We start from the raw sequence: 16,549 nt of genomic DNA, 5'->3' as shown, positions 1-16,549 counted from the left end.
GATCACTTCTCTCCATCTCCATTCCTTCCACCTCCATTCAAGGCACCAACATTGCTCACCTGGACACTCAGTGAATCCTAAGCAATCTCCCTGCATCCTCTATTCCCCCCAACAGATCATCCTCCATATGGGAAACGGTGATCATAAAACATGCATTGGATCACGCCATTGTCCTGCCTACAGTCATCTCAAATGGCTCTCCCAATCCACTTAGAACAAATTACACAATCCCTCCCATGACCCATGAGGCCCCACACGAGCTGTCCCCTGACTACTTCTCTCATTTCATCTCTGCCAGGCTCCCTTTTGCTCACATGCTCTATGCCAAGCTCTTTTCCACCTCAGGGCCTTTGCACTTGCTTTTCCCAGCTTAGAACATTTCTCCTCCATATCTTACCATGGCCAGCTCCTTCTCACAGCTCAGGGTTTTGCCCAAGCAAAGGATGTCATGTCCTGAAGGAGGCCTTTCCAGACCACCTGAGACACAGCAGCACTCCTGCCCTGAGTCACGCTTACTGACTTATCTTCAGAGTACTTATCACTATCAGACATGACCTTGATCATTTTGGTTTTGCTTGCTCATGTCTGGCTCCCCACTTTAGAAGTCCATGAGCACAGAGACTTGCCTTGTCCACTGCTAAGTGCCCCGTAGCTAGCACAGAGCCTTACATATGGGGCCTAGTAGATATATATTGAATAACTTAATTAATTGAATGTATGAATGACATCATGGTACCATCATTGATCTCTAAACAGCAAGAACAGGATGTTTTGTTGGGTTTGGTCTGGAGGTTGGCCAGACCTGCTACTGCCCATCCTCCAGTCTCCAGTAGACCTTCAGGAAACACCAACCCAAATGCTGTAGGAAGCATAGCACGGTGGTTAAGTGCTCAGGCTCTGGGTTTCAAGCCTCGTTCCTCTACCACCCACAATCTCCTTGGCCTTTCAGAGATTCCAATTCCCCATCCATAATAGTGGGACATTAACAGTACGTACTTCCTAGTTGCATTGTGAAAATTAGGTGAGAAAATGCATGTAGAGCACCTAACAGAGGACCTGGTACATAGTAGTAGCTTGTTAAATTTTAACTGTCATCGTTATTACCTACTCTGCCCTCGAGGCCCCAGTTGACTGGCCACTTCCTCTGTCAAGTTTTTCTTGAGTCCTCCAGCTTCCATACAGCTCTGCCTCTCCTCTGAATGGCAAGGCCTCTTACAGTTCATCAAGACACAATTTAATACTTAATTTTGGCCTGTTCTGTCACTGCAGTTCATTGCATCTGTCTTAGTCTGATCTTCCCACCTTCCCTGGAAAGATAAAATGAGGTAATGTCTGTGGAAGGGCTTATAAATTCCCAGGAGTTGAGCAGTTGGAGAACACTGTCTTTATAATTTACAATTATAAGCCTCTTGAGGGCAGAGACTCTGCCACCCCTGGAACCTCCTGTCCTGCTGCCTCGATGTCAGAGCTTACTCTTGGTTTATGAGCTGACTAAGTCAGTCACAGTGTGAAAGCCCCAAAAGGACATGTCAAGCCTTGTCCTCTGCCAACTATCCAGTTCAACCCACTCTGTGCTGAGCAGAGAGGAAAAAGGCATAATCCCCAGTGTCAAGGGGCTTATTATCTAGTGGGCAAAGCAGACATACCAATTATCATCTTTGATAATTGCACCCTTTGGTGTTGTGCAATAACGGGGAAAGGAGGCGGGAAAGGAGGCGGGAACAGGGTGGTATTAAAGTACTTTGGGAGCAGAGAGGAGGGGGCAGATGGGTATAGCTCACCCTGGAAGCCACTGCTGTCGTAGCTTCTAGAATGAAGCCCAAACTCTTTAGCATCCCTTTAACTTCCTTTCCCCATATCTCCCCTCATGGAGACTCATTGATCTAGACACGCACAATGACTTTCTACTCCATAAGTCCATCTGTCATTACCTGGTGGACTCCTCTACATCCCTCAAAACCCAACTAGTACATCTGTTTATGTGTGTGCTTTACACACTTCTGTGTCATGAAAGCAGAGACTGTGTCTTGGCCATTTTTATCACTGTTCCGTCAGTGTATACCATGCCCAGAAGCCAGCAGATGCTCAGTAACTAATGTATGAGACTCAGGGATCAGGGACTGTCAGAAGTCTTAGTGACCACATGGGCAGACCTGAAGGAAATTCCAGGTATCTGACTCCCTGCCTGTCCCCCTCCTTGGCCCCTTAGTGATCTCTTAACACATGGGGAGAGTATTTCTGGCATATTATGGTGGGAAGTTGGCAAAGACCTCCACTTGAGCTGAACAGTCCCCTGGCCCGGCCTGGGGGTTTTAAAGAAAGCCCCAGGGACTTCCCTGGTGGCACAGTGGTTGAGAATCCTCCTGCCGGTGCAGGGCACACAGGTTCGATCCCTGGTCCGGGGAAGATCCCACATGCGGTGGAGCAGCTAAGCCCGTGTGCCACAACTACCGAGCCCACGCACCACAACTACTAAAGCCCACACACCTAGAGCCCGTGCTCCGCAACAAGAGAAGCCACCGCAGTGAGAAGCCCACACACTGCAACACAGAGTAGCCCCCTCTCACCGCAATTAGAGAAAACCCACGCGCAGCAACAAAGACACAATGCAGCCAAAAAAAAAAAAAAAAAAAGCCTCAGCCCAGCCTGGTCTGTGGACTTGATTCCTCCTGGCACATAAAGCATTTTTATGCTGCTCACTAAGCTGTCCATGGGTTTACAGCCGTGGCTCCTCCACTCAGCACTTGCCTTTATTTATTTTTATGCTTGGATGCAGAGAGAGCACTTTTGCGACAAAGCACACGCTGTGTTTTGGCAACGTCGCCCCTCTCCTCCCCCACCTCCCCCAGCTTTTCCATTAAGGTGCATCTTCCATTTTAAGCCAAATGTGAAATGTAATGGGTGTCCCTTGAGATTGCCAGATCTCCAGCCCACCCAGCACCTCCCTCTGCCTCTCTGCAGAGGTTGCTGACCCCTTTGATCAAGGATGGAATGATAATCTATTGGTTTCAGTCAAAACGGAGCAGATGAAAAGGACCCCCTCTGTCCAGAGTTTGTTTTTCAGATTTTTTTTTAAAGATGGAAAAGACCTATTTAAAAGAAGTTTTCATCACTCTTTTTCATGCTGCCCCCTGCACAGTCACCCTAAATAACACCGTTCAGAAGTGATGGATGGGTATAAAGTTTCATTTACGCAAGAGGAATAAATTCTAGACATCTTCTGCACAACATTGGGCCTATAGTTAACAATTCTGTGTTGTGCATTTAAAATCTGTTAAGTGGGTAGATCCTAAGAGCGAACATCAGGGGAACTGGATCTGGCCTCAGCTCTGTCCCCGGAAACTCGCTGCCCTCTTACTTCTTTGTGAACCATTTCTCTTTGGGAAGTGGGGTTACCACCTCCCTGCCCCACCTGCACACAGGGAGCTGAGGCAGTCCAATGTTCATTTACTGAGCACTTCTAAGGGAGGGAATGAAGCACAAGGTCGAGGGTCACACTCGGGTGTGCATCCTGGCCCTGCTTTTGGTTGGGCGTTTGACCTGGGGCAGATGCTCTGCTGATCTGAGCCTCCATTTCTCACCTGGGAAATGCAGATGCTACTAGTCACCTCTCAGGGTGGTTGTGAAGATCCCGAGAGCATGTAAATAAAGTACCCAGCCTCGTCTATGGGTGTTCCATTATTTATCACGAAACTAGGGTGAGAGGCAGAGGGTAGGTTTGCTTCCTGGGAAACGCTCAGCTCCCTGGGTGTGGGACTGGGTCCGGGCCAGAGTAAGGCCTGTGGCTCAGTCCCAGGAGAGAGCTGCCCTGGTCCCTTCCTTAGCAAGAGCTCTGCAAGCCTGGAGGTCCCCCTAACCGTTGTCTCCACGACCTTCCTCGTAGATGTGGGAAGAGGCCATCAGTCTGTGCAAGGAGCTGGCGGAACAGTATGAGATGGAAATCTTTGACTATCAGCTGCTGAGCCAGAACCTGGTAAGCTGTCCCCAGGGGGAGCTGACTGCCCTGGAGGCTGGGTGCTCAGGGCCTCAGCCCGGCAGAGAGGCTGGGCAGAGGGGGAGGCGGTGCGGGAAGCCACATGGGGTTAGGACACCAGGAAAGGAATGGAAGTAGGGCCTGAGCTGAGCCAGGCTGTGCTGAGCGTCTCCCTCCCAGTTGGAAATATTTCCAAAGGGAGGTCTTCTGGGAAAACTCATCAGTTTCTCAGATGGAGCGTTAAGTACCTGCTTGGCGCTGGGGCCGCTGCCGTTGCCCACCCAGTAAACACTGTGCTACATTTGCAGGAAAATTCCCACAAATCACTAGGCCAATTAAATAAAAACGCAAATGCGCGCTTTCTGATTAACAGGTAAATCACATTAAAATGCTCCCCATCTGGCCATCCCCATTAGCTCCTCGAAGCTTGTGACTTGGTGGTACCAGTGGAAAGTGGGGGGAAGCCAGCCTATCCTGTTTATGCCGCAGAGGCCAGGGCTTGGGGGTGGTGACCCCTGCAGGGAAAATGCAGAACTTTTTGTCTGCTCCCCCCACTCTCTTCCCACTGGCCTGAGAGCCAGGACCCCAGGGCCCCATCTGAGCCCATTTTGAGATGCCAGTCCAGCTGTTCGTAGGGAACTGTAAAACGAGAGTCAGAATGTTGGAAGAAGATTGATAGCTTTCTCTGGTGGGGGCATGGACATGGATTATAGTGTTCTAAGGTATGATGCAAACACACACACTACTTGCACCAAGAAACACTTATATCTACCCGGGTCTGTCCACATAGTTGTTTGTGGGTGTGGAGGCACGCACGCCTTCTAAACGTGTGCAGTGCACAGGCACACACAGAGCACACATCCATGCACACACACGTACCCAGTACACACTCACGCACACGCTGATGGGCATATGCACATCCACGCACCAAGCCCACGTCGCACAGGCTTCATGTCCAGGGCCACACACATTTATCTTCCATGTTGTGTCCAATTTAAGATGCACCAGTCTATTTTATGTGCCCCATCATGATTTCTCTCCAGTTAATAGTAATTGGGAGATGCCATTAGGTGTAAAGTAAAACACAAACTATTTTCAAAGATGTTAAAATATGAAAAACACACACCTCTTGGAATTGATGAAATATGTTAGGTGTGCATACACAGGAAGACATCTATATCCGGAAACACTTATCCATCCATAGGCCGTCACAAACACACTTCCAGTGAGAGTGGAGTGACGATGCTGCTGGGGGCTCTGAACAGCTGGCTGGATTCAGTTCCGTACTTCCTGGCTGCGCTGTGAGATACCATTTCTTTATCTGCAAAACAGAGATACAATTCCATGGGATTGTCATGAGGACAATGCAAGTAAATGTGCTGGTGCAGGTAGCGTGATTAACAGGGTATCTGGTTACGGCCATTACTATTAGGATTACAGACAGTTCCATGACTATGCAAACACCTGCACTCGGCACATTGGTTCTGGTGGAAGGATCCCATCTTAACTGTGGCCTCTTGGAGTTGAATGTGCCTTTAATACACATCTGTGTTGTCACAAGCTGTGAGTTTTCTTCTTCCAGGTCCAGCAGGCAAAATTCTATGAAAACATCATGAAAATCCTCAGACCCAAGCCAGACTACTTTGCTGTGGGATACTACGGCCAGGGTTTCCCCTCCTTTCTCCGGGTAAGTCTGTGGGTGACGCAGCACACAGGCCAGGGATCCGCGGCCTTGGCATCCCGGCTCTCCCTCTGTGCTTTGAGGCTCTGCTTGTGCTCAGAACCTGTGCCCTTCTCTGTCTGAACGCTGTGCCCACCTTCACACACACCCCAGTCCCCCTCCATCCTCAGCACCTCAGCCACCCCCCGTGTTTCTCTACATACACAGCAATCAGAGCTGCCTTGTGAGGTAGTGAGCACCCCATACTGGGAATGAGGTGCTCAGAGAGGCTGGAGGAGCTCTGCTACCCAGCGGGCACTGCAGAGCACTAGTTGTCAGACCTTTTGGTCTCAGGGCCATTTTTTCTCTGAAAAATGATCAAGGCCCCTGAAGAACTTCTGTATTTGTAGACTTTATCTGTCTACATTTACGATACTCAAAATTAAAGCTAAGAAGATTTTTAAATGCAGTTGTCCCTTGGTATCCACCAGGAATTGGTTTCAGGACCCTCTGCAGATACCAAAATCTAGTACTCAAGTCCCTTGTGTAAAATAGTGTAGTATTTGCATATAACCTCCTAAGTGCTTTAAATCACCTCTAGACTACTTATAATACCAAATACAATGTAAATGCTATGTAAATAGTTGCTGGAGTGCAGCAAATTCAAGTTTTGCCTTTTGGAACTTTCTGGAATTTTTTTTCAAATATTTTTGATACACGGCTGAATCCATGGATTAAGAACCTGAAGACACGGAGGATTAACTGTATCCATTTATTTAAAAATAAGAATAAACCCATCATATGTTAACATAAATTAGATCTTTATGAAAATGGCTGTATTTTCCAATAAAAAATTAGTGCATATAGTGAGATTGTTTCATATTTTTGCAAATCTCTTAAATATCTAGATTAAGAGAAGGCAGCTTAGATTCTTATATCTGCTTCTGCATTCAATCTGCATCATGCAGCCTTAAATGTATACTCATGAGGAAATGAGAGTGAAAAAGGAAAATGGCTGTTATGATGAAAAGAGTTTTAATCTTGTGAGGCCCTGACGGGGTCTTGGGGACCCTCAGGGATCCCCTGGAGCACAGTGTCTGAACTGCTGCTTTCCTGGATTATTGATTCATCATGGAGAGAGTTGCGTTAGGTCAGCTGAAGGCTTCCCTTCTGGTCTTTGAGTCTGTGGTTCAATCCTCAGGTCAGGGAGATACAAAAGAAAGCTGACCTCACCTGATTGAGTCTCGTCAAGGAGATAAACCACTCACCATGACCAATCGGTGTGGCAGTCAGGGTGGCCCTCCGGAGTGAGCTGCAGAGGGGGGAGCTAGTGAAGGTTTCCTGCGTGGAATAGAGATGACTTCCCACACCTGATCCTGCATCACAGACCCCTGGGGAACTTGTTAAAAGTTCATGTTCCTGGGTCCCACTCCCACAGACTCCATTTCAGCAGGTCTGGAGTGAGGCCCAAGAATCTGAACTTCTAGAAGGCTCCTAGGCTTTTGTGATGAGAGGCCAGGTTTGGAAACAAACACTGATATATAAAGGTCAGTGGCAGACATGGGTTTGGACAGAAGAATTTAGGGGCCATTAGAGGCAGCACAGATATGATCTAAAACAGGGTTTCTCACCTTCAGCTCTGTGGACATTTTAGACCAGGTGACTCTTAGCTGTGAGGGCCTGTCCTGTGCACTGAAGGATGTTTAGCAGCACCCTGGGCCTCTACCCACTAGGTTCCAGTAGTGGCCCTCTCTGGAGCTGTGACAACCAAAAATGTTTCCAGGCATTGCCAGCATCCCAAATCACCCCCTGTTTGAAAACTACCAGAGTCTAAAAGAAGCTGACATGGTCAAGGAGCAATAAAGAGCGTGTTTCCACAGATCCAAGTGATGGAGGACCTGAATACTGGTCCCTTCCAGCCCACAGGTCCAGCCCACATGGTCCAGCCCACAAGGTCCATTAAAGCAGGAGGGAAACTGTGTGGTCAAGTAAATGGGAGAGTGGGTGTGACACAGTGAAAGCTGAGTGAGGAATTATTCTGGAAGCTGCACATAAGATCGTTTGAAGAAAAAGTTCTCAGCATCCATGATCTCCTCTCCCTTTAGAACCCATCTTTTTAAAGAAGTAGTGTGTCTAGCTAGAAGGTCAGTGACTTGAGCTCTTCCTTTCTTTCCCTTGGGGAGAAACAGCGAGTGGAGAGATCTATAGAAGGTCCCCATGACAGGCCTCCCAGCTTTGCTTGAACCATCTCCTCCAAGGTTGGGCCCTGGGATCTCTGATGGGTGTCATTTCTCTGCAGAACAAAGTGTTCATCTACCGAGGGAAGGAGTATGAGCGAAGAGAAGATTTCCAGATGCAGCTGATGAGCCAGTTCCCCAACGCAGAGAAGATGAACACAACCTCTGCCCCCGGGGATGATGTGAAGAATGCCCCAGGCCAGTGTATCCTTTAAGAACGCCCCAGCCAAGGGCCAGGCATGGGCAGCCCTGCCGGGACTTCAGTCCACAGAGCCCCGTCTTAGAGCTCAGAACTGCTGCCAGAATCATTGCAGTGGTGCCAATATTAGTGTCCAGTGTGGGATCCCAAAAGAACCCATCTCAGGAAACTCTAAATGTTGCCTTCATTGATAAATTCACTCACTCACTCATTCCTTCATTCTTGTGATGAGTACTGCCAGCCCTGACTCTGCCAAGCCTTGTGCAAGGCATTGGAGACTACACTCACAAAGTGGTTCTACCTCCAGGGAGCTTTCAGTGTAGCAAGTAAAAGACATTGAACAGCTAATTGCATTGTTAAATATGCATTTAGAAAAACGTGATCAATGCTAAAAGAAGGCCCTTCAGCTTGCCGTGATTGGGAGGGCAGGGAACGCTTCCTTGAGGAGGGCGATGTTGAAGGTGAGGTAATGAGCCAAAGCTTAGTGGGAGGGGGGAAGAATGTCCCAGACAGCAGGAAGAGCCGCCATCCGCAAAAGCAAAGGTTCCGAGAACTGGAATGGTGCCACATTGCCCTTATAATAAAACCAAAATCCTGACCAAGGCCTGCGAGGCTGTCTGTCCATCATCTGACCCCTTCCTGTGTCTCCAATGTCCTCGCCTCCGACTCTTCCTTCCCTTTCTCTCTGGCCGCGCAGATCTTGTTTCTGTTCCTTAAACATGCCCAGCTTGTTCCCGCCTCTGGGCCTGGGCATTTTCTCTTCCCTCTGCTTGGAATGCCTTTCCCCCAGCTCCTCTCTCACCCATCAGATCCTAACTCAGTGTCACGTCCCACAAGAGGCCTTCCCTGGTCCCCTTATCAGAAGCCTTCTGGACTCTGTTATCTGAAACCCTGTTTGTTTGCTTTAGAGAATTGATCTCAATCTGTCGTTATCTGTTGTGCTCTCAAAGACAGAACTAGAACAGAAGCTCCGGGAGGGCAGAGACCTGCGCTGCCGTGCTCACTGCAGTAATCCCCGAAGCCAACTCTCAGAAAATACTTGCTGGTTAACAGAAAGAGAAAGAAAACAAGAGAGAAGGAAAAAGCAAGAGGAGATAGATAGAGAAAGGAAGGAGGGAGGGAGGTACCACCGATGGAGCCAGCTCTCTGGAGCACACAGAAGGCCAAGGTGACAGGAGATGGTGCTAGTGAGGTTGGGTAGAGCGTGCTGGAAATGGGCTCCATTGCAGCAAAGCATAATGTTCATAAGGCCGGTTCTGACGCTAGGCTGGGTCAGGGCTCAGGGGGTCAGAGAGGGTACAGACCCAAGGATAAGGCAGACAGCTGAGCGATGGGGGAGGGGGTACGTTAACCTAGCCTGGCTCCTGTGTTGCACCCTGTAGCACAAATTAAGTTACATCCTTTAAAGTGGGGCTGACAGGTTGCATGGCTGGTCTGCTAAGTCTGCCGAACCTTAATCCAAATATATTCCCCTCGCGTGATAAATATTCATCTGTAACCTTTTCATTGTGCTCGCCTGCCCTTCATGCCTGCTCTACCATGGTTGTTTGCAGGAGGAAATGCAACCGGTGGTGGGCCTGGCTGGTTACAAATGGGAGTTTGGTTATAGGCGAGACATGGGATTAGTACTAAGGCCCTTCTAAGTGGATATCCTGGTGTTGAACAACTCTGTGACCTTTTAACTCGTGGTGGGAGGGGAGAGCTCGTGTGACTGGGCCACGTCATTATACACAGGCCTGATTCAGCTCCAGGAACCAGGTAGAAAAGAGAAAGTGGGAGGGCTGACATTTGCTAAATATCCTCTTCATGCCACACATGAGACTGAGTGTTTTATAACTAATTTTTCTAATCCCCATACAACCCTATTAGGTGGGTATTGATTTTCCCTATTTCATAGAGAAGGAACATACAGGGCAGAGAGGTAAGGTGGTTTGCCTAGGGTTACAAAGCTAGTTAATGATGGAGTTGAGATTTGAACTCCAAGATCTGTCTCAAAGTCTGCATTCTTTCTGTAATGCCATTGTTTTGTTTAAGATTAGTGAACAGAATGTTCTTTATTAACTATTGTAACATGATGGCATACCAGGCATTTTCACGCATTGTTTCATTTTATCCTCATAGTAATCCTGTGAGTTGGGTAGTATTACTCTGCATTTTGCAAATAAGAAAACTAAGGCTCAAGAAAATGTAAGCAGCTTATACCAGGTCCCAGGAATTGATGGAACTAGGATTTGAACTCGGGTCGGATTTTTGCCAAAATCTAAGCTCTTAAGGCTCTGTTCTCTTGCCTTTACGTGTTGCAAAGCTGACAAGCAGTTTGAAAAGGGGACAAATCTCATGTCTTCTCACTTAGGTATCCAAGTAGTGGAAGACATTTGAAAGCAAAGGTCTCTGTTGGGTGTCTCCTGTCCCCCGCCCTCTCCTCTGCCTAGACCTTGGAGCTACAGTTCCATGTATAGATTCAGCACGGTTCCATGCATACATTCAGCACATGGTGAGAGGGTCAAGCCATGCATCCTGCTGGACGTGATCAGAGGGCTCTGATGTCACTGGCTTCTCCAGGACAGGTTTGGATTCTTCTCTTAGGCCAAGTCCAATTGCTAAGATCAGTAGACATGGTTTAGAACCTACTTTAGAATAGGGGTTGGCAGACTTCTCTGTAAAGGACCAGATAGGACATATTTTAGTCTCTGTGGGCCATGTGTCTCTGTCACAATTACTCAGCTCTGCTGTGGTGGGAGAGCAGCCGTAGGTAGTACATAAATGGACGGGTATGACTGTGCCCCGATAAAACTATATTTATGAACACCGAAATTTGAATTTAATATATTTTCACACGTCACATAATACTTTTGTTCAAATATTTTAAAATATAAAAAGTATTCTTAGCTGTGAGCCATACAAGGACAGGCAGTGAGCAGGATTTGACCCGAGGGCCATAGTTTGCCAGTCCTGCTGTAGACTTAATCCAGGGTGATTTCCCTCCCAGAGAAGGCTGTTTGCTATTTGACTTGAGAAGGAAGGTAGTTTTCCTGATTATGGAAATCCTCCCAGTGAGGTTTATTCATTTGTGTTAAGTATTGCTCGCTCTTGCCCTCTCCTCTGTGTGTGTGTGTGTGTGTGTGTGTGTGTGTGTGTGTGTGTGTGCGTGCGTGCGCGCGCGTGTGCGTGCGCGTATGTGTGTGTGTCTCTGTGTCTCTCTGTCTCTCTCTGAGGCACTCTCATTTAATGTGGAAATACTCTTCAGAGGTAAAACAGTTAAAGCCCCAAGACATTAGTATGAAGTGAACTTACTGGGGGAGGGGAATTAAATTTAACTTGGAATTATATTTCGGCCATTTCTTATGTGTGAAAGAGCCCTAGCCTCTGCATCAGAAAGCTCACAGTCTGGTGGGGAAGCAACAGAAGGGAGAAGAGAGGGAGCTGGAGAGATAAGAGTCCTAAGTACAGATGCGTTGCTTTGGAGGGTCAGGAAGGAAAAGGACACCTGGATGAGGATAGATTGAATGTTCATGGAGCTGTGGGGAAATAGTCCACACAAAGGGAACAGTATAGTCTGTTGGATACTCAGAGATAATGGTGGGAAATGAGTTGGAATCGTATTAGAATATCTGAATACTCCATATTCAAATATTGGCATATTTGAATGCCAACAAGAGGAGTCTGTGATTCCTTAGTTGGCAGAAGTGTCAGGCTTAGGGGAAGAGTTTTTGGAGTTATGGTGGTCATCAGGTAGAATAGAGGGATGAGAGTGCTTGGATACCTGAAGAAGAGAGATGGGTAAAGAAGCCATGGAAGGTAGGGAGAGGGAAGTAAGGTCCAGGGATGGGACCCGTGGCTACTGACCTTGTTTATTTGGCTTGTGATATTATCGATTTACAATGAATAAAGGTCTAGAATAGGCATGACAAAGATCTGGCACACCTGATGCCTCTCCTGTATCCTGTGCCCATGGCAGGCATCACTAATCGATCATGGACCTCTTTCCCACTGAGCCTGGACATGGCCTTACATTCCTGCCCCAGACAGTTACTCTCAAACTTTCAGAGTTGGAGTACAAAATGAATGTATTTGCCTTCTCTAAAGCAGTGCTTCTCAAACTGGAGCGTGCATATGAATCACCTGAGTATCTTATAAAATACAGACTCTGATTCAGTAGGTCTGAGGTGGGACCTGAGATTCACCATTTCTAACAAGCTCTCAGGTGATGGTGATGCTGCTGGTCAGAGGGCTGCACTGAATAGAAGTCTGGAATCAAAGAACCCTGAGCTTAGGGTTAAGAGACCCCAATACAGGCCCTTGCTCTGTGCTCACAAGCTGTGTGACCTTCAACAGGTTGTCCAGCTTCTTTGACCTTGATGTCCTTGTCTCTGGAAAGTATGATTCACGTTAACAATGCTGCTCAGCAAAACCAGAGAGATGAAAGGAGACCATGGGGAGACGTGCGCTGCAGTTGATGGACAGCTATAAATGCATTAGGCGTTATTCTTGTTAATGATAATAACATAGCAATGATAATGATAATTAAGGACTACTAACCAACTGTTAGCAGAGGCTGAGCCCTGGCATGGGTTGCAAGTGACGGGCAGCTCTGACAAGGACCACAGTGACTGCTAACTGGTCACTAGGACCTAACTGGCAGCCAGCACCCTGAGGTTGGTCACTCGTTAAAAACTTGGGCCCAGAAGGACTGTCCTGGGAGGTCTCACCTGGGACCTGCTGTGCTTGGAACTGTCCGCCCGACCGAGACGTTGTGAGCTCTTAACTGCGGGAATCACAGACATCCAGTGTTTCACTGTCCAACCCGTCTTGGAAGAACACCCAAGGTTCAAGAATAAGCCGGTGCCTGACCAGATTATGAAGTAAGCCCCACAGCTCCGGGGAGGGAGTGTTGGGGAGGAGCATCCCATGGGGCTGCCAAGCCGAGGTGGTGGCAGGACAGGCCGTGGTGCCTTCTAGTTCCTTCCCTATCTTAGCCAGCCTGTCCTCCCTTTTCCTCTTGGGAGAAGCACCACCTCTCCCATGACCCCTCTGGGCTCTGCCCCTGAAAAGGCTGACACCAGAGAGGGCCAGGGGGGAGCGAGGGGTGAGGCTCACCTTGTGGCAGAGTGAGTCCGCAGGAAGCAGCAGTGGGCTTCGCTGAAGTGGACGTGGAGAGCCGGTTGCTCAGGTTGATCCCAGAGTGGCTCCAGAAATCCACAGCCAGAGAGCATGGACAGACGGGCGACAGGCAGGTGGGGACAGAGGGCCGGTGCTCAGGCCGAGCACTTCCTCCACAGGGACATCTTGTAGGCATTTGTCAAGGTCGTGCATTGACGATGGTTGTGTTCAGATTACGACGTAAAAAGGGGACATCAGAGGAATTCCCTGGCTGTCCAGTGGTTAGGACTCGGCGCTTTCACTGCTGAGGGCCCGGGTTTAATCCCTGGTTGGGGAACCCACAAGTTGTGAGGCACAACGAAAAATCCCACAAGTTGTGAGGCACAGCCAAAACATGAAATAAAAAATAAATAATAAACTAAAATAGGGGACATTAGAGGAAGCAGCATGAAGGCAGGTGTGGTCTGTTTAATGCCAGATCGCAAGGTCAGGGATGAGGCAACAAAGCAGGGCACCACGCTGCCCCCTCCAAGCTGTCTGGCTCACCCCACTCAGGCCCAGACACCCAGTTGAGCACCTCGAGTGGCTTAGGAAAAGGCCTCTCTTCTGGGAAGACCCGTTGGAATCAGGAGCTCCTTTGTGAGAGGAAAGGCCTGTTCCTGCGGGGAGAAGCAGCCTCACGGCAGTGCAGGCGGCTGAGCAGATCCTCAAGCTTGGAGCTCAGCTCCCGTCACCTCTCGGCCAGGCACCCTTGGGCAGGGCATGACCACCATACGGCTAGCACCATGCCCTGCTGGCCCTGACGTTAGAACCGCCCCAGAGGTTCAAGGGAGAGTGATTTGGGGGATGGCTGGGACACCTAAGGAGATCCTTGGAAGATACCCCTGGGACATTAGCCTAGGACCTTAGATGTATCCAGACCCTTCATTGAGATCACAAGAAACAATAACCCAGGCACCACTATGTGCATTAGTGATAGAATTCCAACTTTGGGGGTACCCTACGGGGTGCTATGTTCTCATGAGAGCCTAAGACCGACTAGCTTCTAAATCATCTCACAAGGAAAGCCTGGTTTTAAGTGTTGCAGCGAGGACTCTGCCAGACGTGGAGTTTACCTAGTGGGCCTCCCTGGACGGTACAGGGTCAGGTCAGGTTTTGCTCTCAGGAGCCTCAGCCTCTTCCTGTCTTGCAGCTTTTATAAGTCCAACTACGTGCAGAAGTTCCACTACTCCCGGCCAGTGCGCAGGGGGACCGTTGACCCTGAGAATGAGTTTGCCGTAAGTATCTCCCCTCCCCTCCCCTTTGGCAGCCTTGATCGTTGCCCAGGGCCTCCTTTACCAACCAGAGCCTGCACCTGCCAGAATCAGAATTGGGAGGGCATCTGATCTAAAGCCAAGGGAGGGAGCACTAGCTTCCATTGGTACGATGACACCCCTCCTCCAGGCTCTTCCGTTGGGTTTGCTTTCTCATTTCTTGAGCCTCTCCACTCTCTAGATACCACCCAGGCCTGGCGTGAGATGCACCTTTCAACCTCAGGGAGTTCACAGTCCCCAGCGTCACTGTGTGTTTCCCAGCCAGGACCTACCTGTCTTCTATTCCCGAGGGCCGAGGCTGGCACGAGGAGACAGCTCCAAGTCTCTCTCAGCTCTTTCCCTTGGACTGTGATTCTTTGCACTGGGGGAGTCACTGTCCCTTGAAGAATCTGATGAACACTGTAGACCTCCCCCCAGAAAATGCAGGTGGATGCATTCAATATTGCCTAAAACTTCTGCCTGTTCAGAGACCCAGGTTAAAACTTACTGGACCCAAATCCAGGGAAAACTTAAACTTCACCTTGGGAAAGAATTCTTCAGGGTAAAGTGGGAGCGTATTTCTGAGTCTTGTAATTTTTATTCTGATTCCGGGTGGATAGGAGGCCTGGGGGCCTGGCTGGGTTCCCACTAAACTCTGATGGTCAGGTTTCATGTGTGTTGCTTTCCTGCCCTTGCCACCCCTGCCCACGGGACAGTCGATGTGGATCGAGAGGACCTCCTTTGTGACCGCGTACAAGCTTCCGGGCATCCTGCGCTGGTTTGAGGTGACTCACATGTCTCAGGTGAGTCTGTGGGGCTCAGGAGGCTCCTGAGACTGGAAAAAGGGAAATGCTTTTGTTCAAAGCCACTGCAGGAGTCCAGGAATTCTGGTGCAGGAAGGGACCTGAGGCAGCATCCAGTTTACCTGCTTTCAATTTTTTTTTTTTTTTTTAAGCATCAGATAACATTTTTTTCCCTGCAAATGAAAGGTACCATAGAATCCGGTAATAAAGCAGATGAATGGGGAGCTTCTGTGGTTGGGTGCAGGGGGAGGGAGAGGGCCTGGAACTCAATCGACACAACCACCCTCTCATATCCTCCCCTCCCAACAGCCCTTTGGGGACCCCTCTGCAGAATCTCACTATGAATCCATTTTATACTTGGATAAACTGAAGCTCAGAGAAAGGAAATTACACAGAGGCAAAGCTCTGGCTAGAATGCAAGTATTTGAACTCCATGGTGCAGATAGCATGTATTTTGCTTCTCAACACACTTCAGGGTCTCCATGTCCTCAAACAGCTGGGGTTCTTGCAGCCCTCAGGATGCAAAGGTCAATCCGGTGAAATCTGAGAAGCAGGGACATATTCGGGATGTCTTATTCACTTATTCATTCAACAAATATTTAATGAGTACCTAACACATGTCAATCAAGCACCTAGAGATTTTGCAATGAAGCTTACATTCTAGCGGCAAAGACGCACTAAAAAGCCTAAGCGAATATATACTATGTCAGGTGGAGATAACCACTATGGAGAAAAATAAAGAAAGGTGATGAAGGAGTGGTGGTATTTTAAGTAGGATGGTCGTAGAAAGCCTTCCTGCTAAATGGCTTTTGATCAAAGGTCTGAAGGAAGTGAGGACATGGTCCTTGCAGATACCGAAGAGAAGGACATTGTAGCAGAGGAAATAGCAAGTGCAAGGGCCCTGGGACAGAACAGGCTTATGTCTGACTTAGAACAAGTGTCGGGGGAGTAGCAGGAGTCTGATAGCAGGTCATATAGGGCCTTGTAGGCACCATAAGGACTTGGGCTTTTCCACTGGGTGAATTTGAGTCACAAGCAGAGGAGGGACATTGTCTGACTGACGTTTTCAAGCTACTGTATGATCAACATTGAGACCATCCCCCTTCAGCCCTTAAGGGCCCCCAGCAGCCAGGTGGTCCTCCAATCTCCTTTTCACAGTCATGGCGTAGACCTTAGGGAACATATAATAACGATGATGACATCAGCAGACATTACTGAGCATGTGCCAGACTGTTCACATGTGTGACCTCACTTAAACCCCTCAACAAGGCTGCGAGGTAGGTAT

The 16,549-nt window shown here is 48.6% G+C and overlaps 1 protein-coding gene across 2 annotated transcripts in view; it reads left to right on the top strand.

Annotated features, from left to right (window-relative positions):
* Nucleotides 1-16,549, top strand: part of DOCK2 (dedicator of cytokinesis 2) — a 407,498-nt gene that overhangs the window by 370,253 nt on the left and 20,696 nt on the right. For both annotated transcript variants that reach the window (XM_027084336.1, XM_027084335.1), the window contains exons 39-44: nucleotides 3,884-3,973; nucleotides 5,556-5,660; nucleotides 7,933-8,074; nucleotides 12,850-12,931; nucleotides 14,362-14,446; nucleotides 15,178-15,264. In XM_027084336.1, the coding sequence (XP_026940137.1) occupies nucleotides 3,884-3,973; nucleotides 5,556-5,660; nucleotides 7,933-8,074; nucleotides 12,850-12,931; nucleotides 14,362-14,446; nucleotides 15,178-15,264 (591 nt within the window). The remainder of the gene's footprint in view (nucleotides 1-3,883; nucleotides 3,974-5,555; nucleotides 5,661-7,932; nucleotides 8,075-12,849; nucleotides 12,932-14,361; nucleotides 14,447-15,177; nucleotides 15,265-16,549) is intronic.

This window comes from Aethalodelphis obliquidens, unplaced genomic scaffold, assembly GCF_003676395.1.
Source record: "Aethalodelphis obliquidens isolate GAN/ISIS:26980383/991018 unplaced genomic scaffold, ASM367639v1 scaffold52, whole genome shotgun sequence".
NCBI classification, from domain to species: Eukaryota; Metazoa; Chordata; class Mammalia; order Artiodactyla; family Delphinidae; genus Aethalodelphis; species Aethalodelphis obliquidens.
Note: the sequence above shows the minus strand (reverse complement) of the source record. Positions and strands in the feature narration are given on the sequence as shown.